The sequence below is a fragment of the Zootoca vivipara genome, chromosome 7 (assembly GCF_965207765.1).
Source record: "Zootoca vivipara chromosome 7, rZooViv2.hap1.1, whole genome shotgun sequence".
Lineage (NCBI taxonomy): Eukaryota > Metazoa > Chordata > Lepidosauria > Squamata > Lacertidae > Zootoca > Zootoca vivipara.
In genome coordinates this window covers 82,861,093-82,888,978 of record NC_142590.1, presented here as the reverse complement: position 1 = coordinate 82,888,978, position 27,886 = coordinate 82,861,093, and the positions used below count along the sequence as shown (strand labels likewise).

General features: G+C 47.8%; 2 protein-coding genes across 2 annotated transcripts in view; one reads left to right on the top strand and one right to left on the bottom strand.

The window, feature by feature from the left end:
* LOC118088429 (piezo-type mechanosensitive ion channel component 2-like) overlaps positions 1–7,745 on the top strand; it is a 56,899-nt gene extending 49,154 nt beyond the window's left edge. Inside the window, exons 42-48 of the mRNA XM_088673566.1 lie at positions 45–233; positions 1,371–1,463; positions 3,450–3,619; positions 4,122–4,238; positions 4,491–4,570; positions 6,653–6,881; positions 7,413–7,745. Of these exons, the coding sequence (XP_088529692.1) occupies positions 45–233; positions 1,371–1,463; positions 3,450–3,619; positions 4,122–4,238; positions 4,491–4,570; positions 6,653–6,881; positions 7,413–7,668 (1,134 nt within the window). The 3' untranslated portion in view covers positions 7,669–7,745. The remainder of the gene's footprint in view (positions 1–44; positions 234–1,370; positions 1,464–3,449; positions 3,620–4,121; positions 4,239–4,490; positions 4,571–6,652; positions 6,882–7,412) is intronic.
* Positions 7,746–8,373: 628 nt separating this feature from the next.
* NPEPL1 (aminopeptidase like 1) lies at positions 8,374–25,546 on the bottom strand. Its single transcript, XM_035123375.3, has 12 exons — positions 25,382–25,546; positions 21,702–21,887; positions 20,126–20,296; positions 17,912–18,001; positions 16,822–16,903; positions 16,546–16,688; positions 15,029–15,106; positions 14,118–14,218; positions 13,209–13,332; positions 11,755–11,931; positions 11,295–11,405; positions 8,374–9,518 (listed from the first exon to the last, which is right to left on the bottom strand). The coding sequence occupies exons 1-12, from the start codon at positions 25,529–25,531 to the stop codon at positions 9,360–9,362; spliced, it is 1,572 nt and encodes a 523-aa protein (XP_034979266.3). The 5' UTR covers positions 25,532–25,546; the 3' UTR covers positions 8,374–9,359.
* Positions 25,547–27,886: the final 2,340 nt, after the last annotated feature.

The following is a 27,886-nucleotide window of genomic DNA, read 5'->3' as shown; positions in this document are numbered from 1 at the left end:
AGCAGAGTATGCACACAGCTCTGTTCCTGTTCTCCATTTTGCAGAAATACCCCCAGCCTCCTGGTCAGAAGAAGAAATTGCTTGTGAAATACGGGATGGGAGGTTTCATTGTCTTTGTGCTCATCTGCATCGTGTGGTTCCCACTGCTTCTTATGTCACTGGTCAAATCAGTGGCGGGAGTAACTAACCAGCCTTTGAGCGTCTCTGTCAAAATTACCATCAGTGGTTATGAGGTAGGTCCAGAGGAGGTGGAGGCTCAATTTATAATAAAGACTGGGGATAAGTATTTTCGATGAGTACTGGAACATTTCCACCATCCAAAGCTATTGCTTTAACATGACAAAAAATAGAGTGGAGTTATAGCTCAATGATCCTTGACGCCTCCAGTTACAGGGTTGTGTCTAATAGTGCCGTTCTGCTTGTAGGGATGCAGGTGGCGCTGTGGTCTAAACCACTGAGCCCCTTGGGCTTGCTGATCGGAAGGTCGGCAGTTCGAATCCCCACGATGGGGTGAGCTCCTTTTCCTCTGTACCAGCTTCTGCCAACCTAGCAGTTCGAAAGCACACCAGTGCAGGTAGATAAATAGGTACCATTGCAGCGGGAAGGTAAACGGCATTTCTGTACACTAAGGGTTCCGTCACAGTGTCCCGTTGCACCATAAGCGGTTTAGTCATGCTGGCCACATGGCCTGTAAAGCTGTCTGTGGACAAACGCCAGCTCCCTTGGCCTAAAAGCGAGATGAGCGCCACAACCCCGTAATCACTTTTGACTGGACTTAACCATCCAGGGATCCTTTACCTTTTAGTTCATAGTGTCAACACCAACCAACCTGGTACTTCCCTAATCCGGAGCTGCCAAGCGCCCTCTTCTCCTTCAGATTCCTGTAGGAAATGCCAACTTTATTTCCCATTGGAACTCCCATTCTTTCAGAGTCGCATGCTATTATCCTCTGGGCTCACCTATGGATCCGAGTTGCTGTGTGATGCTTCTAAGTGATTGTTCTGCTGATGCTGCTGTGAACCGTGCTGCTACAGAGTTTGAATTATGGGTGCTGAAATGCAACTACCGGTAATCCCAGAGTTGTAGAGCAGGCACCCCCAAACTTCGGCCCTCCAGATGTTTTGGACTACAATTCCCATCATCCCTGACCACTGGTCCTGTTAGCTAGGGATCATGGGAGTTGTAGGCCAAAACATCTGGAGGGCCGCAGTTTGGGGATGCCTGTTGTAGAGCTTGTGGGTTGGTTAGCATCAGCCTGTGACTAGTGTGTAAGGCTGACCTTTGGGTTTGAACCAGCTAAGGTGTGATGAGGAAGGTCTGTATAGTGGAGCTGAGGTTTGTAACACAGGCTTCCGTCCTCTTTCTCCTAGTCTTTGTTTACCATGAGCGCTCAGCAGCAGAATCTGGTCCCTTTCACTCATGCGGCGTATAATGAACTCACCACTCAATATGCCCTCCATCCTGTAAGTATATTTTATTGCGCACAAGGAAACCTCCTGCAGAAAAATTTGCCAGCTGTTCGTTGCATTGCTGCTAGTTCTACCAGAAGTGTGGGTTATATTTGGTTCCTTTTTTAAAATCCCACTTTTTATTTTATGCAAGGTATGCCAAACAATAAGAATCTGCATTTGGTGAAAATGCTCAGTACTAATAAGAAAAAGAAGAAAACAAACTGAAGAAAACAAAAATACCGTAAATAAGTAAAGAGAAAAGGAAGAAAGTCAAGTAATTGAGACATTTCGTGGCACCTTATGATGTATTAGCAGACACATTAGTTGGCAATCTCTGTCCTAGGGAACACTTTTTGGTTAAATCAGTTTTCCATTTATTCTGACAAAGGTGTCTCATACTGTTTAAATCTACTGAAATTCTATGGATCTGTCTTAGATTTATGGGGTGTTTGAAATTATTATTTCAAAGCTGCAGTATCTAAATGCACCATGTTCCACAATCCATTCATGACGTGTTTAACATGTAGGTATTTATATATGTGGATATTACTGGTTCTGTTCATCTCCTCATTTTATCCACAATGTGTTTAATTTGTAGGTATTGAAATACAGGAATACCAGTTTCATGTGTCACTCCTCAATCTGCCTGTAACTTTTTTCAGAATCATTTTTCACAGACACACACACACACACACACACACAGTTTCCATGAAACCATGTTTCCCAAACATGCATATTCGCCAAGAATTTATTTTGCTCCTCATTATAATAAGTTGCAGTCATAGGTGAAAGAACCGGGCTTAACTTACTTTCATAAGTACATAACTCTTCAAATAAATTACTTATACAAGGACTAGATTTGATACTATTCAGATCTGTACTTGACTAATACCATAAAGTATTCTTAAGAAATGTTGTAAAAGTTGAGTTTTTAAAACATAATTGCCTTATCCATAGCTAACCAAGACTTTAGATGAGATAATCTTTAGATGAGACTTTAGATGAGATAATGGACCCAGGTGGCGCTGTGGGTTAAACCACAGAGTCTAGGGCTTGCTGGTCAGAAGGTTGGTGGTTTGAATCTCTGCAACAGGGTGAGCTCCTGTTGTTCGGTCCCAGCTCCTGCCCACCTAGCAGTTCGAAAGCACATCAAAGTGCAAGTAGATAAATAGGGACGTTTCCGTGCGCTGCTCTGGTTCGCCAGAAGCAGCTTTGTCATGCTGGCCACATGACCTGGAAGCTGTCTGCGGACAAACGCCGGCTCCCTCGGCCTATAGAGCAAGATGAGCGCCGCAACCCCAGGGTCTGACACGACTGGACCTGATGGTCAGGGGTCCCTTTACCCTTTACCTTTACCTAATCTCAATTAATACAGGTAAAGTCTATACCCCACTCCTCTTCTCCATTGGTTGGTACAATGTCTTTAACGCTATTCCCACTTTCTTACCAACCCACAAAACATGCAAGGCTAATTTTTGCCATTGGTGATGACTCAAGGATTTACTTTTTGTGAAAATTTAAAAAAAAAACAGGAGGGGAGAGGACCATTATCGGAACTTACCATAACTCATTTGTTTTATTGAAATCCTACCAATGCAAGAAGGTTTTATTTATGTCAAAATCGTACTTAGTTTCTTATTGTGATTGATAATGAACGAGACCCTCCAAATGTTGAGTTACTCATATTCCTCAATATCAGAGCGGAACATCTCTCCATCCCTGGGAATGAATAAAATTTACTGGTAGCACCCTTTTCAAACTCTCCTCCTCCTCCTCTTCCTCCTCCTCCTCCTCCTCCTCCTCCTCTCTTTCTCTCCCAACAATAGCTGGTGAGACCCAATTTGAATTAAAACGGGATTTGAATGGTATCTTTACTGGGTTGCCAAAAGCAGGTTAGATGGGAATTTAGCTTGAGGCAAGGAAATTTCTCTGTCTTGCTTGGAACAACAGCAAAAAAAAAAAACAAAAACAAAAAAAAAACATTTGTGTTTTCTCCAGTCTGCCATGCAATTTATAGTCAACTATAGCCCGGAGGACGTCATCGTTGCTAAAATAAAAGGCAATGCCAGCTTGCTGTGGAGCATCAGCCCTGCAAGTCGGAAAGCTATGATTGCAGAACTCTCCAATTCCTCCGCAATCTACATCAACTTCCATTGGACTCTTCTCAGGTTTTTTATCTTTTAAATACAAAGTATACTCTGTGTATGTGTGCCCACACACACACACCCCTCGCTTGTAGGTTTTCCACGGGTATTTGGTTGGGTATTTGCTGGGTTAGATGGGCCATTGGCCTGATCCAGCAGGCTTTTCTTGTGTTCTTACTCACAAAAAAGCACGCCTCTTTTTTGCTGCCCATGGCTGCCACATTGTTGTTGTTGATGTTGTTGTTGTTGTTGTTGTTGTTACCAAAGAAAGCATAATCATCTAAGAAACTAAATGAAACCTGCTCTGTTTAGTGACCTCACACCCGACCCTCCTAGTCCCACCCTTTGCATTGCAGCACTTTGTCAAGTTGTTTTTCCAGAGCAAGCCATCTCTTGCCAAGCCGTTTCGTTGTCCGTTTCATAAGAGGCACATAGTGCAAGAGAGAATCTCTCTCTTCCATAACGCCTGCCCTGAAGAACATCTAAATTTCCCCTTAACCTTTTCTTCCTATCCTTATTGAATCAGGAATGCCTCTCTTGTGAAGAATATTGAAGCATCCGGCCTACACACAATGCGCTATGAAGACAAGCGGATTCAGGAGCAAATCATCGAAATGCTACGTGGGACCAGAACGGAAGGCGTGTTAGTGTTATGTTTTTCTGCTGATTCTTTCAGTGCCCATTAGCGCTTCCCCTGCTATGTGTCCCTCAGCATGTGATATTCGGTGGCATCTGGCTACCATAACTGTGGGTTAGACCTTCCTCCTCCACGGATTTGTATAACTTGGAGGTACATGTGAAAAATGAACACGTTTTGATCTGGAAAGGAGCAAGACCTTTAGCATTCACTGAGGTTTTGTTTTGCTTTCGTTCTGTTCCCCCATCCCCATTTTAGTCTGCTTCCTGGTGTCCTACCAAGGTATCTGAGAGCAGCTGGTGGAGCAGAAGCTAAAATGGCACATCGCCTGCAAGTGGGTAAGTGGACAAAAGTGGAGGAAAAACCTGCCTGCTTGGAGATGAGAGGAGGCCAGAGTTGCAGAGTTTTGTTATAGGAAGGCAAACACAAGAGATGCATGTGGCATATCGTATGAGCAAAAAGCTACTAATTGTTCCAGACATCTGGAAATGTGCTGTCTTTGGGTCAAACTAGCAAAAGGAGCACATGGGTGTCGCTTCCTCCCCCACACCCTCACCCCAAATTCTTTTCACCCAGCTGCCACTATCATGGCAAAAGCTCCAAACAGTCATCCATACCATCTTCGTTTCTCATGAGTGCCTCTGAACTCATGCAGGGCCCAGAAGTGCTTTGGGGAAGTAAAAATGGCTGGTGGAGCTGCTCTAATTGAAGCAAAGGGGGGGGGGGTTGTTTAAAAAACAACAATGAAGGTGTCATACATGCTAATGAGGCGCTGCTGTTTTGGGGCCCAGGGGTTGTGGGGTTCCTTGTCTGGATATAAACTTCAGATGTGCGGTGGGTTCTGCACTCCTGATCCGAGTGCCTCTTTTGTTTTCAAAATTAGACGCCCATATAGCTGTTCTCTGTTTAGACCAAGGGTACCCGACGCCCATCACCCTTGACCACTGGCCATTCTGGCTGGGGCCATTCTGGCTGGTTTAGACCCCTGGCTGGTTTAGACCCCTGGAGCTTCTGCTTTCATTGCTGATTCTTCGCGATGTCTTGCTGAAGATTCAGGGAACATCCGCCTCTAAAGCCAATGAACTCCTCCTTAGCACTCTTTTGCCACTTCCATCTGTTTTGGAAAGCGGCTAACAGATTTGGATGGCGGCTAACAGATTGAGGTTGAATCCTGAAGTACTGTTTGCGGGGGACAAGAGGCGGGCAGGTGTGGAGGACTCCCTGATCCTGAATAGGGTAACTGTGCCTCTGAAGGACCAGGTGCGCAGCCTGGGAGTCATTCTGGACTCACAGCTGCCCATGGAGGTGCAGGTCAATTCTGTGTCCAGGGCAGCTATCAGCTCCATCTGGTACGCAGGCTGAGACCCTACCTGCCCGCGGACTGTCTCGCCAGAGCGGTGCATGCTCTAGTTATCTCCCACTTGGACTACTGCAGTGCGCTCTACGTGGGGCTACCTCTGAAGGTGACCCGGAAACTACAACTAATCCAGAATGCGGCAGCTAGACTGGGGACTGGGAGCGGCCGCCGAGACCACATAACACCGGTCTTGAAAGATCTACATTGGCTCCCAGTACGTTTCCGAGCACGGTTCAAAGTGTTGGTGCTGACCTTTAAAGCCCTAAATGGCCTCGGTGCAGTATACCTGAAGGAGCGTCTCCACCTCCATCATTCTGCCCGGTCACTGAGGTCCAGTACCGAGGGCCTTCTGGCGGTTCCCTCGTTGCGAGAAGCCAAGTTGCAGGGAACCAGGCAGAGGGCCTTCTCGGTAGTGGCACCCGCCCTGTGGAACACCCTCCCATCAGATGTCAAAGAGAAAAACAGCTACCAGATTTTTAGAAGACATCTGAAGACAGCCCTGTTTAGGGAGGCTTTTACTGTTTAATAGATTGTTTTATTTCATTTTTCTGTTGGAAGCCGCCCAGAGTGGCTGGGGAAACCCAGCCAGATGGGCGGGGTATAAATAATAAATTATTATTATTATTATAGCATTTCCTTCTTTGTGTGTGGCTAAAGTGGGATTCCAGTTCTCCCTAGGGATTTTGAGTATGGCATTCGAAAGTGGAAGTGTTGGCAAGGACACTTGTTAAACGTTAGGGTAGGAGGAAGTGACTCCAATCCTTGCTCCCGTTAGTCTGGAAGAGCCACAGCTCAGTGGTAGAGCATCTGTTTTGGCTGCAGAAGAGACCCTCAGTTCAGGCTTGGGGATCTCCAGGTAGGTTAGTGTATTTCCCATCAGAAACCCTGGAGAGCCACTGCCAATCATAGGCAATACTGAACTGGGTGGACAAATGGTTTGACTTGGTGTGGGGGCAGCTTCCTGTGTTGCAGCTGTGCAAAGCGCCCACAGCTCTGTGTGTTGGGAGAAGGCAGGCCCACGGTCAGCTCATCCCCACTCCATAATTACTTATCATTTCCACAGCTCATTCCAATGCGCCAAAGGACGTAGACAAGATGGCCTTCTTCAGAAATATCACCATAGAACTGCAGCAGCTGCCTGCCAAGGAGTCCTTAAGCCATGTTCCCGAATGGTGGGTCGTTAAAGAGCAGAGGCCCGGCTGTTTGGGCAATGGATGCAGTAAGAATATGGAGCTCTTCGTCTTCAACGACAAGGTCAGCCCTCCTAGCCTGGGATTTCTGGCAGCTCATGGGTAAGGATGTCAAACGGAAACCTGTTATTTCTGGGGCAGCAATCAAGATTTGGATTAAGGTGGAAGCTTGGGGAGACCTGAGAGAAATCTTTTCCCACTGTGCTGCCTTGAAAAATACAGAACAGGTAGCCAATTGTTGGCAGGAATTCAATACCTGTCAGTGCAAATATTTCAGCTTGCCACATAGAAGAGCCTTCAGTCTTCCTTCCACCGTTGCCAGTGTGTTGTTCTGGGTTTTTTCTGAACCCCCAGAATAAATTTCTGGGGTACACAAGGCAAGAGGAGGGGAAGAAATGCTCATTATGCAAGCCCTTGTGCAGGGCTTCGGCTGATGGGGACTACTTGTGTCAATCTTGCCCATGGAGCAAGAGACTTAAATCTCAGGGCCATGGGTTCGAGCCCTACATTGGGCTAAAGATTGCAAGGGGTTGGACTAGATGACCCCCCGAGGTGCCTTCCAATTCTATCAGTATATGAAAACTCAAAAGAACACGCTGAACACCACCACCATCTCTTCCCCCCTCCCTACAGCATTGTAGGCCTCTACATGTCTTTTGTTCTGGTCATCGGGAAGTTCATCCGAGAGCTTTTCAACGGCATCTCGCGCTCCATCATGTTCGAAGAGCTGCCCAACGTGGACCGCATCCTGAAACTCTGCACCAATATCTTCCTGGCGAGGGAGGCCGGGGAGCTGGAGTTGGAGGAGCAGCTGTTTGCCAAGCTCATCTTCCTCTACAGATCTCCTGAAACGATGATTAAATGGACCAAAGAACCCAGGGAAGACTAAAGCCCTGGGAGTCATGAACAATGCATTGTTTCGGAAGGGAAATGTTGCGTGGGGTGCAACTGCAAAGGGACATGGCAGAAGATACTGAATTAAGAGGTGTAGAGGGGACTGATTCGTGAGCTCCTCAATCTGATGCAAGGCAGAAGTGTAAGCTTTATATGTATGCTGTTTACTACCCTATGTATAAGAGCAGAGATTATGTTGCACATAGCACAGGACTCGTAAAGCCACAGGGTTTTTTTTTTTTGGAGGGGGGGGGATTAGAAATCAAAACACCGCTTTCAGCAATTTGCTTCCCTTCTTCACTCTGCAAATGTACCCTCATAAAATAAAAGTGCTCCATGCTGGGCATTCCTCTTCCTCTGAGATGACCAGACTGTTGTGTGCAAGTGTGACAAGGCGTCATGAATAGGATATGCTGCTCTGAAAATGAAGAATGCATGACCCGCCCATGTTGCATCGAGCCACGGTTCTTGCGCAGTCCTGTGCCCAGCAAGATGCCCCACAGTAGCTCGAGAGAGAGCTGTCTCCCATGGCCTGCCCTCAACACCTGGCCATGAGAGCGCTATTGCCCAATTCCACGTAGCTGCCAGGACTCATAGCCAGTTTTGCCCTGCACTTACCTCTTGCACTCTTTGTGTCACCTACACGCATTTGCAGAAAGGAACGGCGCAGATACCTCCATTCAATACCCTTACACTCGTGTTGAGATGAGAGTAGGAAGGGTTTTATTCTAGGTTGCCTCCCATTAACACTTTTATTCTAAGCGTTGATGTAGTTTGTCAGCAGAAGGGCGTTAAGAACCGTCGTGGAGAAATTCACCGGCCCACTCGTAGGGTCATATCCGTAATGATCAGCGAAAGATGTAACATGCATGAATGGTAGCTTAGGAAGATTATTATTATAATTTAAAAGCCGCCTTAGGAAACAAGGCCTCCCTTATGCCGAAATGCTGCTGCTAAGTGAATAATGCAGATCCTCAAAGTGGCTTCGTCCCAGCGGTTGCAACCCTGCAAACTAAGTGGAGCCTGTTATGCTGTTGCTCAAGGCAGCTGCAGTTCCTTCCGGCGTAGCAGTCCTGTCCTCGTCCCTCACCTGCTGGGGGCAAGCAGGATTTCAGCTATGCCTCCCAGCAGGTGAAAAACAGACCAGAGAAAGAGGGCAGGAGGCACGGCAGCTGCTTCATCCCCTGCAGCGTCAGGAGATTCAAAGGGATGCAGCTGGTGTTTGACTTCCAAGGTGGTAACCCTATATTCCTCCATACCCCACGACACTATTGAATTCTGTAAAGCAGAGGGGTTGAGGGGGAAAAAAACCCTGCAGAACTAACTCGGAAGGCTCTATTGGCATCAAGAGGTGAAGCTGTTGCAGCAATAGGCTCAGATACTTTTTTGAAAGGGACGTGGGGGAAATAGACACATCCCTGGCCCCTTCTCCATAAAGACTCGAAGCGGCAAAGTCACCAGGTTTGGTAGAAAAACTCCAAGCGCATTAAAAAAAAGAAAAACACCCAACCCAACAGAATACAGCCTTTTGCCAGAGTGAGATGGGAGAATCAAATGTGAACAACTTGTTTTTGTTTTCTTGGTCATTTTCCGACACGTGGGTGCTTTCGTGGTTTGGGAAACCCTTCAGTGCAAAGTGAGGTAATTCCGGCGTGCCCTCCCTCCAAGAGAGTAGGAGAGCGGGCACTAAACCAAGCGGCGCCTCTTGGAATCTCTCTCCATATCTTGCAGCGGGGAGTCCCCATTGCAGCCCAGCGGAGAAACCATGTTCAGGAGAGGGTCTTCGGAGGCACGGCCAAACAGGGAGAGCAACAAAGCAACGCCGTAGCCTGTGGCTCGTTCACCCTAGGAGCAAAAGCAGAGAGAGAGAGAGAGAGAGAGGAGTCAGCACTGAATGCGGGAGAAACACGGAAGGCAAATGCTTGGAATGCTTCCTATGAGGGCTTTCTAGGCGAAATAATAATAAAAAGCTGAATGGAAAGAGGCACACAAATTAAGTCACTCTGCAGCATCCTAAGGCTATAATCCTATACCTAGTTAACTGGGAATAAGACCCGCTGAACTCAATAGGACATACTATGTATTTATAATTTGCTAGAAGTTGCCCAGAGTGGCTGGGGGCAGCCCAGTCAGATGGGCACAACAACAACAATGACATATGTACAGGGATCCCCTATCAAACAAGTTGCTTTATCATGCATCTATTGCCAATGCTTTTACTAGTATATTCTGCTATTTACATAAAGCTAAGAAATGAAGGGGGGGGGGGACTCCAACGCACCGTGGGCTGGTATCCAACAAAGTGCTGCGATCACAAGGACTTTTGGGTGCGCAATGGAACTTCCCCTCCCTCTCTTCACGTGCCCCCGAAAACTGTTCTAGGTCCCCCCCAAAAAACCTCCAGAGCAGATGTGGGGAAGGGGGTGTGCAGTGAAAGGAGAAGAAGGCAACGTTCTGTTTTCCAACAACACTTTACGGTGGTGGAAGTACTTTGCTGGATACGGCTCTGTAGATACACTGTCTGAATTCCACAGCCTGTTTAAATCACACAAAACCTGCACTTATCTGCTACTTTTGTTTCATTGATTTTGCTGCTCCCAGGAAAGGGCAAGAATCTCCCAGGTGTCCAGTGGCCCCTCTTGATCTCTAGAATTTGTACTAATGCTGTGATTCGGCGTATTGCACTTATGGAAGTTAAGTGCCATTGAGCTCAGAGGGACTTCTGACAAAATATTTCCAAGACTTGACTTTCAAACCTTTCCTTTGACTTCTGAGTTTTCACCAGGCAGTCTCTACCCATTTGCAACCTCCTCTATAAAGGCTAGCCATTTGCTTTGAAAAAGATCTAAGATTCTCAAAACACTGAACTGTTGTTGTTTTTTTTGCTTGCGCATAAACAGAGGACTAAACCACAGAGCCTAGGGCTTGCCGATCAGAAGGTCGGCGGTTCAAATCCCCACAAAGGGGTGAGCTCCCGTTGCTCGGTCCCAGCTCCTGCCAACCTAGCAGTTCGAAAGCACATCAAAGTGCAAGTAGATACCGTGTTTCTCATATTATAAGACATGTCTTATATTTATTTTTTCCTCAAAAAAACACACTATGGCTTATTTTCAAATTGCTGCTGCGCCTATCACTATGTCTTATTTTCGGGGTATGGCTTATATTCCTTGAATGCTTAAAAATCCTGCTATGGCTTATTTTATGGGTATGTCTTAAAATATGAGAAACAGGGTAAATAGGTACCGCTCTAGCGGGAAGGTAAACGGCGTTTCCGTGCGCTGCTCTGGTTCGCCAGAAGCGGCTTTGTCATGCTGGCCACATGACCTGGAAGCTATACGCCGGCTCCCTCGGCCAATAACGCGAAATGAGCGCCGCAACCCCAGAGTCGGTCACGACTGGACCTAATGGTCAGGGGTCCCTATACCTTTTAACCAGAGGACTGGCTTATTATTGCACTGCAGAAGACCAGTTCCCAATCGAAAAGACTCAAAACTTTCGTTTTACTTATTTAAAACATTTCTGAATCACTGGCAATGTTGGCTCCATCTAATTTCACGTGGCTGCGGTGATGATATAGCAACCTTTGACTTAAGAGAATGGAATCAATCATATGCAACTCACCGCATGGACTGGGGCAGCAATGTCTATGTGGACCCAGACACCAGGCCAGTCAAACCCAATGTGTGAAGCAATGAAGAGTCCAGCACAAGAGCTTGGGGAGTTGTCTCGGTCCTGGAGAAAACAGCAGAAAAGAGGCTGGAATTAGTAAAAAGCATTTTTCAGAAGCCTCAGTCTACAGATAATGATGCTCAATTGCATTTCTAAAGAAGGTAGGCAGAAGCAAAGCAGTAATAATAATAATAATAATAATAATAATAATAATAATAATAATAATATCATCGCCGTTGTCGTATTATTTAAACTCCACCCATCTGGCTGGGTTTTGGCTACCAACAGAACACTAAAAACAGAATAAAACTTCAAACATCAAAAACTTCCCTAAACAGCGCAGAAAGTGCCTCACAGGCATTGCACTCGGCGTAGGCATAAAATAGTAACTTTAAAAATCTGATAAACCTACCGCCACAGAGTTCTTCATGTCAGCTACAGCAGAGGTAAATTCACTAAAATGGAGCTCAGGGCAATAGACAAGAGGGTGAACCAGATCTCCACAGTTTCTGCCTGCCTTGACACAGGCTCTTTCCCACTCTTCGTTGTTGGTGAGGACAGCAGCGTGGTATTTCCCTGTGGCAATTCCCTGAAAGGTGACAAGAAGGAAAACGTGAAACCTAAGAAGAGGCAGGCCATTTCTGCCTATATTCTGAAGTGCTGCACCATAGATGGGACTCATAGGTTGCTTTTGCAATGCCATCTCCTGGAAAGCAGGAGAAGAGGCCAAGAGGCAGAGACGAGTCAGGCTGGTGTAAAAGCCAGGCTGTCTCCCCATCCTCCTGCGACGAGCTCCCCTCTGCTCTGATCTCCCAGTACCAGAAGAGGTACGAAGAGGGAGGTGCAAAGGCCGGCTGGCAGAGTCTCAGGTTGCTTGGGAAAGGACTCAAGGGAGGAGAAAACTTAGGCAGCTGTGGAAAGATGGGGACCCACAACTGCCTCAAAAGGGCAAGACCTAGTGAGAAAAGAGCTGTTGTGCTCCTTAGGCCTGGCACTCCTGAGCAGACCTTGTTTCTTCTAATAAAGAGTTGGCTTCACTTACTCCATGTGATTTATTGCTAACACCTGCTCCTGTCGCCCTAATGACAAAAAATGGTGTCCTACAAGCCATTTCCTCCTCTGCTTGATAGCAGATGCTTTGGGCAGCAGGGAAGGGGAAAAAGAAATTAGGGAGGGGGGGGGAAAGGACAACACCAGTAGCAGCTGGTGCCCACTGGGACTTGTAGGGAAGAAGACAGAGAAGCCGGCAGTAGGTGGAGTCAGAGCCAAGGGCAGGCCGAGCCAAACAACTCTAATTTTGCCCCCATTGTCCTCCCTGCTGAGTTCTACAAGGGCAAAACTACCTCCTGGACTGGTTGCAAGCAAGAAGGCAGGCAGGTGGAGGTTGCCTACACGCCTAGAGAGGTTGGTGGGGAAGTGCTACATTTGCCCTGATGGACCAGCCTTCCCCAGACAGCACTCTTATCTTGCTTGTAGCATTCCATATTTACTCAACCGCCTTCCCTTCCCCCACTGCTGCTGCTTCTCGGCCAACAAGAAGGATGGTTGAGTTATCCCAAGCCAAGAAAATGGGGAAGCGGAAGGAGACAACAGAAAGGCACGCACGCTGCAGAGACTTTCTTCCACATGCACCCGCAGCTGTTTTCCTGAAGGTTCTGCACCTGAGAGGGCTGTGAAGACATGTCACTGTCTCCTTCTGTAACTGCTATCTAAAGCAGTGGTTTTCAAACTCTTTCTCAAGGGAACTCTGACTCTGAAACTTACCAGAATCTGGTATGAAGGCATACAACATGCCTCCCTGGGGAAAATTGTTCCAAAGCGGGGAACTATCGCAGAGAAAGCCTGTTTTGTTTTCACTCAAAGTACCTGAGCACCAGTGAGAGTAGCCATATCCAAAATAATGTCGGCACAAAGGTCTTTGCAAGCGTAGGCAACCCCATCAGCAAGCACCAGCCTGCCCTCGGCATCAGTGTTGTTGATTTCCACAGTTCTGGAGAAAGAGTAGGATAATTTTTAATAATAATAATAATGTGGCAATGTTTAAGGGTTATCTATTCATTTAATCTAGTTAGGTAATTGCTATGCCCCTTAATCTAGAAAAGCTAAAACAGCAAGCTAAAACAAAAACAACGAATATTACAAAAAATACCGAAGAAAAACATTAATTCACCTTTACCAATTAAAATACAGTCATACCTTGGGAGTCAAACGGAATCTACTCCGGAAGTCCGTTTAACTTCCAAAACATTCAAAAACCAAAGTGTGGCTTCTGATTGGCTGCAGGAAGCTCCTGCAGCCAATCAGAAGCTGTGGAAGCCCTGTTGGATGTTCAGCTTCCAAAAGAACGTTCAAAAACTCACTTCCGGATTTTGATCACTCAGGAGCCAATTTGTTTGGGAGCCAAGGCGTTCGAGATCCAAGTTATGACTGTATACTGATGGAAACGCCTTCTGCTACACTTCCTCACTCTCATCTACCGTATGGCCCAAATGAACTCGCAGGTCAGTCCCAATCATTGGGACTAGAAACCTTCCCACAAATGAAAGCGGAGATTCCGAGAAGCTGATTCATGTGTCCCAGTATTGCAACCTGGTATTTTTCTGTACCACCAGCAATTGTGGCCTATATACCTGCTTAGCAATCTCCCTGAGCCAGTGAAATCCTCCGAGGACCAGCTGTGCATTTTTTAAAGTAAGGAGCAGGTGGAGAATTCCCAAAGTAAGCACTAGGCAGCAGCTAGGTAGGGTAAGAGCGGAGGGAATAATTAAATCTTACTTTCCAGAGTAAAGAACATGGATATCGTCCGGCCTTGTTGCATTTGGTCCGACAGAATTCTCAGCCAAGCAAAAAACAGCATGAAGATTGTCTTTGAAGCCCTATTGCAGGAAGGAGAAAAGAAGAGCTGTGAAATGAAGAGAGAATCTAACCCGCAAAACAAATGAAAGCTAACAGGAGAGAAACCATGCCACACATTTTTATTTTTATTTATTGCAAACAAAGTCTCTGATACAGCTCTACGCAAGAAAAATGCCTTTTGAAGCAGCAGCCTTGGGAAATGTTGATTTAGCATTTGAGTGCCTCCCACCAGATTTCTTGGCTGCCCGGCTGCCCTGTTAAATAACTGCGGTGAGATGCTTTCAGAGCCCTGGATACTCTCGCCGGGTGGAGGGAGAAGACTGCCAGCAAGACTCATAGCACTATAGCAAGAGTGGAATTTCTTTGGCCTTTTTCGTTTTTAAAGAACACCCATCAGTTTGTCACAGTATTCCAAGGCTTGGAGTTTTTATTGTCTCCCCTCCCACCTCCCATGCATAGGGGAATAAAGGGAAACATATAAAAGTCAGGTAGTTGTTTATTTCCCTGACATCTGGTGGGAGGGTGTTCCACAGGGCTGGCACGATTACGGAGGAGAGCCTCTGCCTGGTTCCTTGTAACCTGACTTCTCGCAACCCACAGTCCGGGCAGAAGGATGGAGGTGGAGACACTCCTTCAGGGCCGAGGCAGTTTAGGGTTTTAAAGGTGAATTTAAAATCAAGCGGGCATCGCATTCTTGAATCCTCCAAAATAAGGAACAGCCGTGATGTTACATCACTGGTAGACCACTGAACCACCAAGGTTCTACTGCTTGGCTATCGCTGCATGGCTAAAACAGTTTTGATAAAAAAAAACTGTTCAGTTTCACTCACTTGTTTTACGGTGGCTTTGAAGGCGCCCAAAATAGCAGCAGCTCCACCACAATCTCGCTTCATCCCAGGCATTGTTGTCTAGAAATTCAAAGAAATTCATTTATGCAGAAAGCTTTGGTGCTGAAAGAGCCATGCTGAGAGGATTACAGCGCAAAATTGCAGTGTAGCCCTCGCTGAGTAAACTCCATTGAGTTTGACATAACTTCCTCTCCGGTAAGTGTGTACTGACTAGATTGCAGGCTTTATCTGTTAAGTCCTTCAACACACACACACACCTACCTACCTCCAAGTGAATTTATGCCATAAAATTGTATTCATCCTCTGCTTACTCATGCCTCTCCTTCCCCATCTAAATTTAGAATGAATTTAAGCTCTGTGGGGCAGAGACCTGCTTCTTCTTGGCTTGCTCTACTCTGTGTAGGAGTAATTATGTACCCTGATGGCATTATACAGATAACAAACACTGCCTCACCTTTAAGCTCCACTCAGCCATTCAGGAACAAGGAATGCCCGACTAATGAAGGGGCTTCTCAGAATGCACTAGGCCAGCCCAACCTTTATTAGTTATTTTGCAAATTCATAAACGGCTGCACAGCCTGAGGCTATCAAAGTGGTGCACAAGATAAAAAAGGCAATTGCCAAAGGCCCATCTAGTCCAACACCCTGTTTGCACTGTGGCTAAGCAGATGCCACAAACGGGAAGCACATAAGCAGAACCCAAGTGCAACGGCAACTCTCCCCGCTTGCATAGCTGCCAAGTCTCCCGTTTTCCCCGGGAAATTCCCGATTTTCCAGCTGTTCCTAGCTGAAAAAATGGATTTTTTTGTTTTCCCCGGTTTATTCTGGCGCGACGGTCATTTTGGAACTGGGCGGAGCATGCTCAGAAGCGACTTTTGATGGCAGCAGCGCTACTTCCGGTCTGCTATTTCCGGCCCGGTCCCTTATTTCTCTGACAGCAACTTGGCAGGTATGCGCTTGTGATTCTCAGCAACCAGTATGCAGAGGTGCATGATAGGCAAACTAAGGCCCAGGGGCCGGATCCGGCCCTATCACCTTCTAAATCTGGCCCGGGAATCAGCGTGTTTTTACATGCATACAATGTGCCCTTTTATTTAAAATTCATCTCTGGGTTATTTGTGGGGCACAGGAATTCGTTCACCCCCCCCAAAAAAAAACATAGTCCGGCCCCCCACAAGGTCTGAGGGACAGTGGAACGACCCCCTGCTGAAAAGGTTTGCTGACCCCTGGATAGGGCCTCAGACACTGGAGGGAGAACATAGCCATTGTGGCCTGCAGCATCAGTCTGAAGGAGCCCTACCTGCACATGGATGAATGCACAGGTAGAGGGACTCTGCAAGCGTGCAGGCCCCCTTTGGATTGATGGAGATCATACATGCACCAACAGTCTGGGCTTGTGGCTAGGCAGGCACCTTCCCACATAACAAACACACGAGCGGGAATTTTGATGTGTGTGAGTGAGCGTGTACAGCTGCAGCCATGTCTCCAGACACGCTCACCTTTCCTTTGATGCTGAGTCCTCCAGTGTCGTAAACAATGCCCTTCCCAACCCAGGCGATGGTTTGTGTGGCACCTTCCGGGGTGTGGCTCAGCACGGCTAGAGCTGGTGGGTGCACGGCCGCTTTGCCAACGCCGTAAATACCTGGGGATAGAGGTAGAGACAGAGGAGAGCTGGGGAAATTATCTGAATTACCCATGGGTAATGTCTTAACCACATACAATATTTTACCATAATGGGGGAGGGGGGAGGAGGAAATCGCTTTGGTTTGACTGACCTCCAAATCCTTTCTCCTTCAATTCTGCGTTTCGAATAATGGTTGGAACAATCCCCAGGTCCTTTCCGACTTTTCTGATTTCCTTCAAGTAAGGAAGACACCAGAGTCACATCGCAACACCTTTAAACACTGTGCTTCTTAAACTCAGAAGTCAGAATCCAAGGCCCAAATCCAAGGGACCAGGATGGAACAACCACTAGCCTGGACCACTTTTTTCCTGCAACCCCCTGCCAGGACACCAAAGCCATTCTCAGTGGCTCTCCTCCCAGTTCCCTCACCTTCTGAGGCAAGGAGACCAGTGACTGGGGAAAGGGCCTTATTGGTGGTGGGTCCCCATTTATAAACACCTTGTCCGTGCCGTGCTTCACCTAGCACAAACTTTCATGTCTTTTTGCTGCCAAATGAAGACCTTTTTTAAAAAAAAAAATCTTTCCAGCCTTCAAAACCATCCAAGCTGCTGTTGATTTGCTTGTAAATTTGCTGGTAAGAATTGTCCCCTTAACCAGCTCTAAGGTTTTTTTTTTTAATGGGGTGGGGGGCGAGAGCGTCAGGGATTTTATGGCAGATGTGAGAGTGAGGCAAAATTCACCTGCCCTGTGAATCTTTACAGGGCGTCTTTCCATCCCCACCAAAACTTGCAAACATCGATGTGTTATATCAGCACAGCACTACAAAGCGTTCCTGGACATTTTGAACGTCGCTGTCCTCAGGTAGTCAGGAATGAGGTAAGGCCCTTTGTTGTTTCTACGTGAAATCTGTCTGAAGAGACCCTTTGAAAGAGGGCCTGTGTGGGACCAATTTCGGGGTGGGGTGGGGGCTGTAACCCTTGCACAATTTTTCGTGGATGTCACTGACCCAAGCCTACAAGCAGAACCTAGATTTCCTGATCATTTAGTCCTATTGATTTATGGGCCTCATTAAAGCCACCTGGTTCAAAATGGCAAACCATTTGTCATCAAATGCCAAGCGGCAAGGCAGCCACCTGAGCACCATGGACAAAATACAGTTTCACTGCAATGGAATCCTGGACATAAGCTTCCCGAATTCAATTGACTGCTCAAGCTAACCCTGTTTAAAGGTTACCACCAACCTCCAGGAATCTGTCGGTGTTCATTTCATTACATGGAGTGTCTACAATCCGAGCTGCCAGCCTTATACCTTCCGCAGCACTTTCCAGACACTAGAATTCACGCAAGAAAGAAAAGGGGAACATGTCATTTGGCTTTTCTTCTGCATCTGTATTGCTCAAGAGACTTTCCGGGTATCAGGAAAATTCAAGCGTCATGGAAGTCTGTAGTGTAGACCAGAGACCTACTTATGAGGGTTTGAACTTAGCAAGTCTAATCACTCACTTCTACATACCGTAGGAGAAAGCAGCATCAAAAATCCCTATTCATTTTTATCACTGTATTACTGTAAGCCAGGCATCCCCAAACTGCGGCCCTCCAGATGTTTTGGCCTACAATTCCCATGATCCCTAGCTAACAAGACCAGTGGTTGGGGAAGATGGGAATTGTAGTCCAAAACATCTGGAGGGCCGAAGTTTGGGGATGCCTGCTGTAAGCAAACCTAGGAGCTCGTAGCTTTCTTTCTTTCTGTTGAAGTGCATAAAATTTCACCCACATTTCAATTTTAATGCACTTTCATGTTTGCAAATTGCCTGTTGTGTTCTATGAAAACCAGCTAAAGTAAAACCAGCCATGCAACCGGGGGGGGGGGGGGCTCTTAACATTAACCCCAAAGTATGCGGCACTCACATCGCCATATTATTTTTGTGTCTAAAAGTATAATTTAACTTAAAAACCATTGTAAACTGTAAAAACTGTTAGTAGGATTGGAATAACACTGGTAGTTTAATGGTGAATTTCGGATATAGCAGAGATGTAAAAGATTTGGATTATTATAAAAGATGCAGGAGGAAATTATTAACAACTAGTGTCTTCAGCCCGTTAAATAAACGGGCGCTAGAATGCATGCCGGCTCCTCGATCCGGTGCTCTGCGCAGCGCTGATCAGCGCAGACCCGGCAGGCCGCCAGATCAAGGAAGCGGCCTGCCGGGTCGGCACCCAGCAGCGCTGCACGAAGCACCGGGGGACTGGCGGCGGGGAAGGCAGGCAGGCGCTTGCTCTATTGCCTGCCTGCATTCCCCACTGCCTGTCACACGAAGATCGGCGGGCGCCGCTTGCCGGGGTTTGTCAACCCCGGCAAACAGCGCCCACCGATCTTCGGCTGTCCCCCGATGCGCTACGGCTCGGGGAAGCAGGCAGGGAGACGCAACAGCCTGCAGCTTCCCGGGCTGTTGCGTCTCCCTGCCTGCTTCCCCAAACTAAAGCGCGCGGGGGACAGAGCCGAATTGCGGCGCGCGGGGGGGGGGCCTTTTCGCCGTTTGCCTTCCCCGAGCTAAGGGGGAGGCAAACGGCAAAAAGCCCCCGCCACGCCGCAATTCGGCTCCGGGACTGGCTTGGCGGTGGCGGGAAGAAGGGGAGGAATTCCTCCCCTTCTTCCCGCCACCGCCAAGCCAGTCCGCAGTGGGGGCTTTTCGCCGTTTGCCTTCCCCCCAGGGGGAGGCAAACGGCGAAAAAACCCGCCGCGCCATACTTTGGCTCGGAGACTGGCTTGGCGGCGGCGGGAAGAAGGGGAGGAATTCCTCCCCTTCTTCCCGCCGCCGCCAAGCCAGTCCCCGAGCCGAAGTGCGGCGCGGCGGGTGCTTTTTGCAGTTTGCCTCCCCCTTCACTCCGGGAAGTCAAACAGCGAAAAGCCCCCACCGCGCCGCACTTCGGCTTGGGGACTGGCTTGGCGGCGGTGGGAAAAAGAGGAATTCCTCCTCTTCTTCCCGCCGCCGCCAAGCCAAAGCCGGCTTCCCTCGGCGCCCGCTGCCGCTTCGGCCGAGGAAGCGCCGTCCCATGCCGGAGGTGCGCAGCAAGGCTGCCGGGGGGAGCGCTTCTTTCCCCCGCCGCCTCGCCGCGCACCTCCAGCATGAGACTGGGCTTCGGAACGGCGGTTGGCGGAGCGGTGGTTGGCCGTTGTCCCTCCGTCCAATCCCTGTGTCTCTGGGGTACATGCGCAGTACCCCAGGGACACACGGGACAACTGGACGCAGGGACAACTTGGACATTATTATATAGGATAGGACCCACAAAGGGGAGGAGGGAAGTCCAGAAGATTCTATGGAATCTTGTCTTTATGCTGTATATGTGATTGTAAAACCGTAATCTGAAAGGCCAAATAAATATATATATTTTAAATTTTAAATTTTAAAATAAAAGTATCAAACTTCTTCTGTTGCAACAAACCGGCAGCTTACTTTAAGCGTCTCCACCTCCACAGGGCCATTGTTCTGCCCAACCAGGAAAAATTCCACTATCACAGTTTTCTTCTCTGTGCGTCTAGAGGCACTGGATCGCTGTGTGAACAGTGGGAAAGCTCTTGCTATAGCACAGGCTGAGGCAAAGACCTCTGAGCGCTCGCAGACCATCTGAAAGGGAAACAGAAAATCAAATGCGTGCCAGAAACCTGAGAAGGGGCTGGGCGCTCACATTTCTGAGGGGGAGGCAGCTTCCCAGATGTTCTGATGTCAAGCCTCCTAACAGCAGAGGTCTCCAAACGTCTCCTCAGAAGGAAGCCATATTGAGTTATGCTGGGCTTGCTTCCAATTAAGCGGGTGTGACATAGCAAGGGAACCTGTGAAACTCCAGGTGTTGTGAAGCTACAATCCCCTGACCATTGCCTTTGCTGAGGCTGATGGGAGTTGGGAGTCCAACGACACCTAAAAGGCTAAAGGTTTCCCTTCCCTAGAATACAGTGGAACCTCGGTTTACGACTACCTCCGTTTACGAATGCCGCGGACCCGGAAGTGTTTACATCTGGGTTCTGCGGTGTCGGATGCGCAGATGCGACCTGCGCAGCTCTTGCATGCGCAGAAGCGATCTCTGCAGCTCGTGCAGAAGCGCTCTATCGGCGCTTCGCGCACGTGTAGAAGCGTGCCTTCAACAAGCGAGTGCCTCGGCGAGCAGAACAGAACAGATTGCGTTCGCAAACCCGAGGTACCACTGTATAGGACTGTGGCCTAAGAGTCCTAAAAATGACCTCTACAGAAATGCTGGCTTGGAGCTCATGGCCTCTTGCCTCCTTTTTTAGAAATTAAACACTGGTGGGAGACTTGAAACTCAGAAGTTGGCAATTATTTTATTGATTGGTTTGTTTTATTTTCATTCCACTTGATTGCCATGAATACCCCTCAAATAGGTTTACAAAAAAGGTACAACAATAAATTTATAAATACAGGTGGGTAGCCGTGTTGGTCTGCTGTAGTTGAAACAAAATAAAAAAGATTCCTTCCAGTAGCACCTTAGAGACCAACTAAGTTTGTCATTGGTATGATACGAAAGCTCATACCAATGACAAACTTAGTTGGTCTCTAAGGTGCTACTGGAAGGAATTTTTTTATTTTATAAATACAGACAGCAACCATTTTAGGCACGTCCGATATGTTCACAAACACGCATTGCACCAAACCTGGAAATGACCCCCAAATGTCACAAAAACCTCATGAGAAGGGGCGGAATGGGGTGTTTGCAGGGTTTTCCAATAGCATTTCAAATATATGCGATTTCACTTAAACGCACGGTGCCTTGGAATGTAACCCCTGCGTAAATTAGGAGTTGCCTGTATGAAAAACTGAGAACAATAACTTAAAACCAATTTATACCCAAAGACAACAACTGCCTCCACAAGAAATGAATCACAAATCTTCAAGTGCAGAACAAGGTGTTTCGAAGTTCTTCCAGGAGCGAACACGGCATTTAAATCAGCCCCTTTGCATTTTAAGAGCTTGCATATATTTTAAAGCCATTTCCCTTCAGCTGCTCACTTTCACTTACAAGGATGCACCTGTTAGTTCCTCCCGGGAGGCAGCTCCGAACGAGGCGCGTGAGAAACTGGGCGGCCGACGGGCTGTTGTGTCTGCTGACCCGGGAAGGTAAAGCGGCTATAGTAGCATAGTTCAGGTAGAGAGGGCAGCTGTCCGTCGGATTTGGGTTCAGGTTGCTTAGCGCAGCTTGCCATAACTGAGAAAAAGGAAACGATGGGAAAGATTGGAGACCCTTCTCCAGAAGATGCTCCACCCATTCATAGTTTTTTTCAGTTGTACCCCTTTAGCCTGGCAAATGACTTACCACATTGGTGGGGGATATGCAGCAGCAACATGCAAAAAACCCCAGACCGCATGGTGACCCAGTGATCACAGTGACCCGGTTCACATCCAATGCTAAGCCAAACCATGGCTTAGCGCAAACCTGTTTTCTCCTGGAGAGACTGACTACTTTACTCCTCCGTCCTCCTGCTGCTACACTGCTGGGAACTAAGCCATGGTTTGGTTTAGTGCAGGGGGTGGCAACCTATGGCCCATGGGCCACAACCGGTCCATGGGGTCGTTTAACCGGCCCATGGACCCCCGCCGCCCACTCGGGGACCCCTGCTGCCCGCTTGTTCAGCTCCCGTGCGCCACGCTAAACCAGTGTGGAGCAGAGCAGGGACCGCCTTCTGCGACGCTGACTGGCTTCCCATTGGCTGCCGACCCCCCCCCCCGTGTAGCCAATGGGAAGCTGTGCACGCCTCCTCCGTGCCGGAGATAGCATTTGTGCAAGCGTGTGTGCGCACAAACACATTCCGGCCCACTGCGGCGTCTGCGGGACCATGAACCAGCCCAATCCACAAAACTTTGCCAACCCCTGGGTTAGTGCATTGTCCAAACTGTTGCTTAGCACACAACAGCAACAGGACGGGAGGAGGTGCAAAGTGACTTCAACCTCCTCTGCAGGAATCTGCACAGTCACACATTTGCACTAAACCATGGCCTGGCTTAGTGTTACCTGTAAGCTGACATTGGCTTAAGAGCGCCTCCACCAATACATCAAGAGGGAAAGAAAGAGAGCTCGCGGAATTTCAAATTTTCACCACGCTTCTTTCAAAACAACAAAGCAAATAGTATTCATAAGGGCCTAGGATGGGTGAACCCTGTTAAAGCAGCTCTGTTAAACATGGCTGGGGCAGACCTGCCATAGGAACCCTGGGGGTGGGGGTGGGGGGGTTATAGGTAATGGTGGCGTACATCTACTAGCCTAAATGGGCCAAAAATTATCACTCAGGGTGCTTCCAGACTGCTGTGTATTGTGGAATAAGTGCCCCCCCCCAAACATGCATGCATATTTTTCACAGTGCCCACACTATGTCATTGGCATCAAAACATCAGTCTACATATTCCCTGTTTAATCTGGGTTTACCCTCTCCAGGAAAAAATCCAAACACGGCAACAACCCCACACCGACGACGTGTTGACAACGACCCATTTACAATATCAAGCTCCCATCTGACAGCACCTTCAATAGGATTGCTTTTATTGTAACTGCCTGCCAACCTTTTCTGGACTCCTCAAAACAGATCTTCAGTTGTGAGCAAATTGCAACTGCTTTGGGGTAGTTGCTGCAGCATGGAGACAAGTAAACGTGCCCTTCTCCAAATGGACAGGCTGGCTCAAATCTTCATAGGTTTCTTGTTTCTTCTGTCACGGTTTGGACTGTTATCTCCATTTTGGGACAGAGTCCAAGGCAGACCTCATGGCAACAACATCCCACCTAATTTCTATACTTAAAAAAGAAACACAACACCCCCTTTGCCACCTCATCTGCTGCTTTGTTTAACATCTTGGCCAATGAAGAGTTCCGGAGAACTTGAAAACGGACTCAGTGGCAATTTGGCTGATCCTGAGAAAGGTATTGCCCAACTGTGGATTTCAGCCCATAATCTCTCATTATGGGGACAGGGCAACAGATTCATTAATCAGCAGCAACAATCTTCCAGCTTGGTCACCCACTCTTCTCTAAATAACAAAGTCAAACCAATGCGAGCCAGCTTCTCAACCCCCGCAACTTAATTGCTCAAATTCTGTCAAATGACCTTAAGGCCTGTGTTTTGACTTCCCAGACAGTTAATAAATCAACAAATCTGGGACCCACGCAAACAATAGTTACCATTAAGCCTTGCAAAGTATCTTTAAATCGCTGCTGTGCCGAGTTGATATAATGCACTGATCTTTTAAAGGAAAAGTCACCTCCCTCTCTCCAACTTCTGTTGCCCATGCTTGTTGCAAAAAACCAGGATGTAAGTTTTTTTTTTTAATGTCTCTCTCTATTTTTTTTTTAAAGAGACACTCCTTGAGTATTTTCCAGACTTTTAGGGTTTTTAATGGGCCACAAGTCTTTCTGGTTTTTTTTTTGAGGGGGTGGGTTCTATTTTCACTGACTGGGTGCATTCCCAGCTGTACCTGGAGAGGGCAGGGATTGAACCTGAGGCGTTCTGCCTGCAAAGCAGATATCTAAAACTGAGCTATGGCTCAAAGGTTAGCACAGCTGTCTGTATTTGTCCTTAGCACAGCTGTCTGGTATTTGAAGCCCTCTTTTAAGGGAATATCTTCTGTTTCTGCTCTCCTGTGCTGCGTAGAGGAGCTTCCATTGATCTAAACTCTTCTCATCTGAATTCCATGCTGTGTTTACACTTCCTCCCTCCTTAAGTGAACCTAGAACAGGCAAGAAATGGGTGGCACTTTCCGAAATATATACATTTGCACCCATGCACCAAGCATTTGCAACAGAGCTGGTTTTTAAAAGCAAAACTCAAAATCAACAAGTTTGGGTAGGTTAACCATTCTAGGCGAGAGAGAGAAAACTAAAAACTTAAAAGAGTTTGAAGCTTATCTGGGAGCAAGTCTAAGTGAACTTAAAAAGGGATTTGCCTCCAAGCGAGAGGGCTACAAGGCTGAGAGAAAGTCTCCTTCGGCTCTGAAGAAAGCTCATACCAATGACAAACTTAGTTGGTCTCTAAGGTGCTACTGGAAGGAATTTTTTATTTTGTTCCCAGGGCTCAGTAAGGCTTACTTTGAAGAAACACGGGCGAGGCTGTACAGGTGCCTACTGAGAATAAACTTACGGTAACTTGCAAACTGCAAATAAATCAAGGAGGGAGACGAGTTCGAGATAAGAGCACGTGCATTTTTGCTTCCTCCGAGGGGGAGCAATTTTTCCCCCTCCCCTTCGTGGGAATCTCATGGGAGCAAAAGATAGGGAAAAATTACCTGGGGCGGAGCTTCAGCACGTGGGAATGAAAGGATGAGAGGTGGCTCTTTTGTATAATAATAATAATAATAATAATAATTGCAAGTTCCGTCCTCCCTCTCCAACCCCCCCCCCCTTTTCCAGCAAGGCGCTATCTAACCAGCAGGAGAAATATGGTAAATCCAGCCCACCCCCACCGCGGCTGGCGGCGCTCTCTCTAGCCCAGCCCAGGCCTGGGGAAAGAGAGAGGAAGCATTTCCCAAGGCAACCCTTGGCAAGAGGAAGAGGAAAAGGAGATTTCTATTAATTATCAGGAGAGCTTCAGTTTGGGGGTGGGGACGGGGACCCCGACGAAACAGGGTCGCGGGAGCTCCATGCAACAGCCTCTCCGTCCTCTCTGCCCAGCCCGCCCCGGGCGCCGCTGGCTTCGGGAGAGCCCGGCGCGCATTTACCTCCTCGGTGACCCTGGGCTGCAGCTTCCCCCGCAGCTGGGCCCAGGGCAGGCGGTGCAGGTTCTGCAGCTGGCCCAGCACGAGCAAAGGGCGGCTCTGCGGGTCCGCCTCGCCGGCGCTGGCCTGGAACTCCAGCTGCACGTTCGCCATCTTCCTGCCCGCAGCGGAGGAGGAGGAGGAGGAGGCGGCGGCGTCTCGGCTCTAGCTCCGGCTCCTCCCCGGTGAAGGCAGCGCGCCCGCCTCCTCCGGCCGGGCAAGGAACTGCAGCGTCGCCGCGAGCAGCGTAGAGCCTCCATGGACCAGGGCACGCTAACCGCGAATAGCGTTTGCTGTTGGAGGGGGAAGGGGGTCAAGGAGGGGACTTTTAGAAGACATCTGAAGACAGCCCTGTATTGAAAAGTTTTTTTTTTTCATGTTTGACGTTTTATTATGTTCTCATATGTGCTGGAAGAGTGGTAGGGGGGGGGAACCCAGCCCAATGGTCAGGGTAATAATAATAATAGTAATAATAATAGTAATAATAATAATAATAATAATAGTTAAAGCTCTCTGCCCTCAAGGATCCCAGGTTTGCTCTGGTTTGCCCAAAAATGGCATGGGACATTGGGATCATGGAATCGTAGAATGGTGTTGGTGGGAGGGACCCCATGGGTCATCTAGTCCAACCCTCCCTGCAATGTAGGAATTGCAACATTCCCTTGCAGTTCCCATCCAGTTTGAAACCAGGCCAGACCCTGCTTAACTTTGGAAGTGTACTAGAAGTTCTCTTGCTTGCATGGTGGACACCAGAGAAAGAGCATAGGCAAAGCCTGCTTAGTCCCGCATCCTGTTATCACAGTGGCCAGTCAGATGCCTGTGGGAAACCAGGGAGCAGAAGATGAGTGCAAGAGCAGCTCTCACCTCTGGTGGTTTCAAGCAACTGGTATTCAGAAGCGTTGTTGGGGCAGAGCATAGACATACATGGTCAGTCTCCACCAATAGCCCTCTCCTATCTGAATTTATCCAATTCCCTTTAAAACTTCAACGCCATCCAAGTTGGTGCCCATCACTACCTCCTGGAGGAGCAAACTCCAGTTTGAATGTGCACTTTCTTTTCTCTGACCTTAACCTTCCAGCATTCAGCTTCCTCAGATGTTCATGAGTTATAAAAGAGGGAGGAAAGCAGTTTTCTGTCCGCTTTCTCCAAGATGAGGATCTGCTGAGGGTCTTGTATCATTGTCAGGGAAAGCTACTAACCTCTACATCAGGCATCCCCAAACTGCGGCCCTCCAGATGTTTTGGCCTACAACTCCCATGATCCCTAGCTAACAGGACCAGTGGTTGGGGAAGATGGGAATTGTAGTCCAAAACATCTGGAGGGCCGAAGTTTGGGGGTGCCTGCTCTTCATGGAAAGGAGAAAGAGCAGTCGTCTTTCTCATGAAACAGCATGGATAGGAGGCTACAAAGATGTCATGAAGACTAGAAGTTAATTGCCTGAACTTTTTGTAGTTGAGAGATGCATTGTTTCTAGCTGCAGAAGTTGTGTCAGTTTATAGTCAGTCCAGAGTGAAAAGGCATACTGTATATGCAAGACATACTAGGGCAGGATGGTTTAAGAACCAGTTCCCCAGGAATCAAGAAAACATCTGAAACTATTGCTCTCCTTACAGGTAGGTAGCCGTGTTGGTCTGGGTCGAAGTAAAATAAAAAAATTCCTTCAGTAGCACCTTAAAGACCAACTAAGTTTTTATTTCACTGTATCTGAAGAAGTGTGCATGCACACGAAAGCTCATACCAAAATAAAAACTTAGTTGGTCTTTAAGGTGCTACTGAAGGAATTTTTTTATTTTATTGCTCTCCTGTTAGACCACAGAAGCTTTGGGCTCACACCTGTTGACAGGAGCAGCAGTTTGGGAGAAAATCCAAACTAGCAAGATGCTAAGTGGAATGATGTTTAAGACAGGCAGAAACCAAGCAGATTGGGGAAAATTTAACGTATGGATCCTTTTAATAAGAAGCTATGCTAGCTTTCTTCATATGCAGAAGGTCCCGAATTCAATCTCAGGCACTTCCAACTTAAAAAGAAGCCAGTAGCAGGAACGGAGAAGGATCTCTGGCCCCAATACTGGAGAATTGTGAGCCAAAATACACAACAGCAGGGATAAGTTACAGGGAACCAGGCAGAGGGCCTTCTCGGTAGTGGCACCCGCTGAAGGAGCGTCTCCACCCCCATCATTCTGCCCGGTCACTGAGGTCCAGTACCAAGGGCCTTCTGGCGGTTCCCTCGTTGCGAGAAGCCAAGTTGCAGGGAACCAGGCAGAGGGCCTTCTCGGTAGTGGCACCTGCCCTGTGGAACGCCCTCCCACCAGATGTCAAAGAGAAAAACAACTACCAGATTTTTAGAAGATATCTGAAGGCAGCCCTGTTTAGGGAAGCTTTTAATGTTTAATGGATTATTGCATTTTAATGTTATGTTCTGTTGGAAGCCGCCCAGAGTGGCTGGGGAAACTCAGCCAGATGGGCGG

Bases quoted from the DNA above. Each gene is read 5' to 3' on its own strand.
- NPEPL1 (XM_035123375.3), bottom strand. From the start codon at position 25,531: ATGGCGAACGTGCAGCTGGAGTTCCAGGCCAGCGCCGGCGAGGCGGAC. The intron at 18,002-20,125 runs GTAAGCTGCCGG...CGTGAATTCTAG, and splicing joins TGGAGGTGGAGACGCTTAAA to TGTCTGGAAAGTGCTGCGGA. The intron at 9,519-11,294 runs GTGAGTTGCATA...TTTTGCTCCTAG, and splicing joins TTGCTGCCCCAGTCCATGCG to GGTGAACGAGCCACAGGCTA.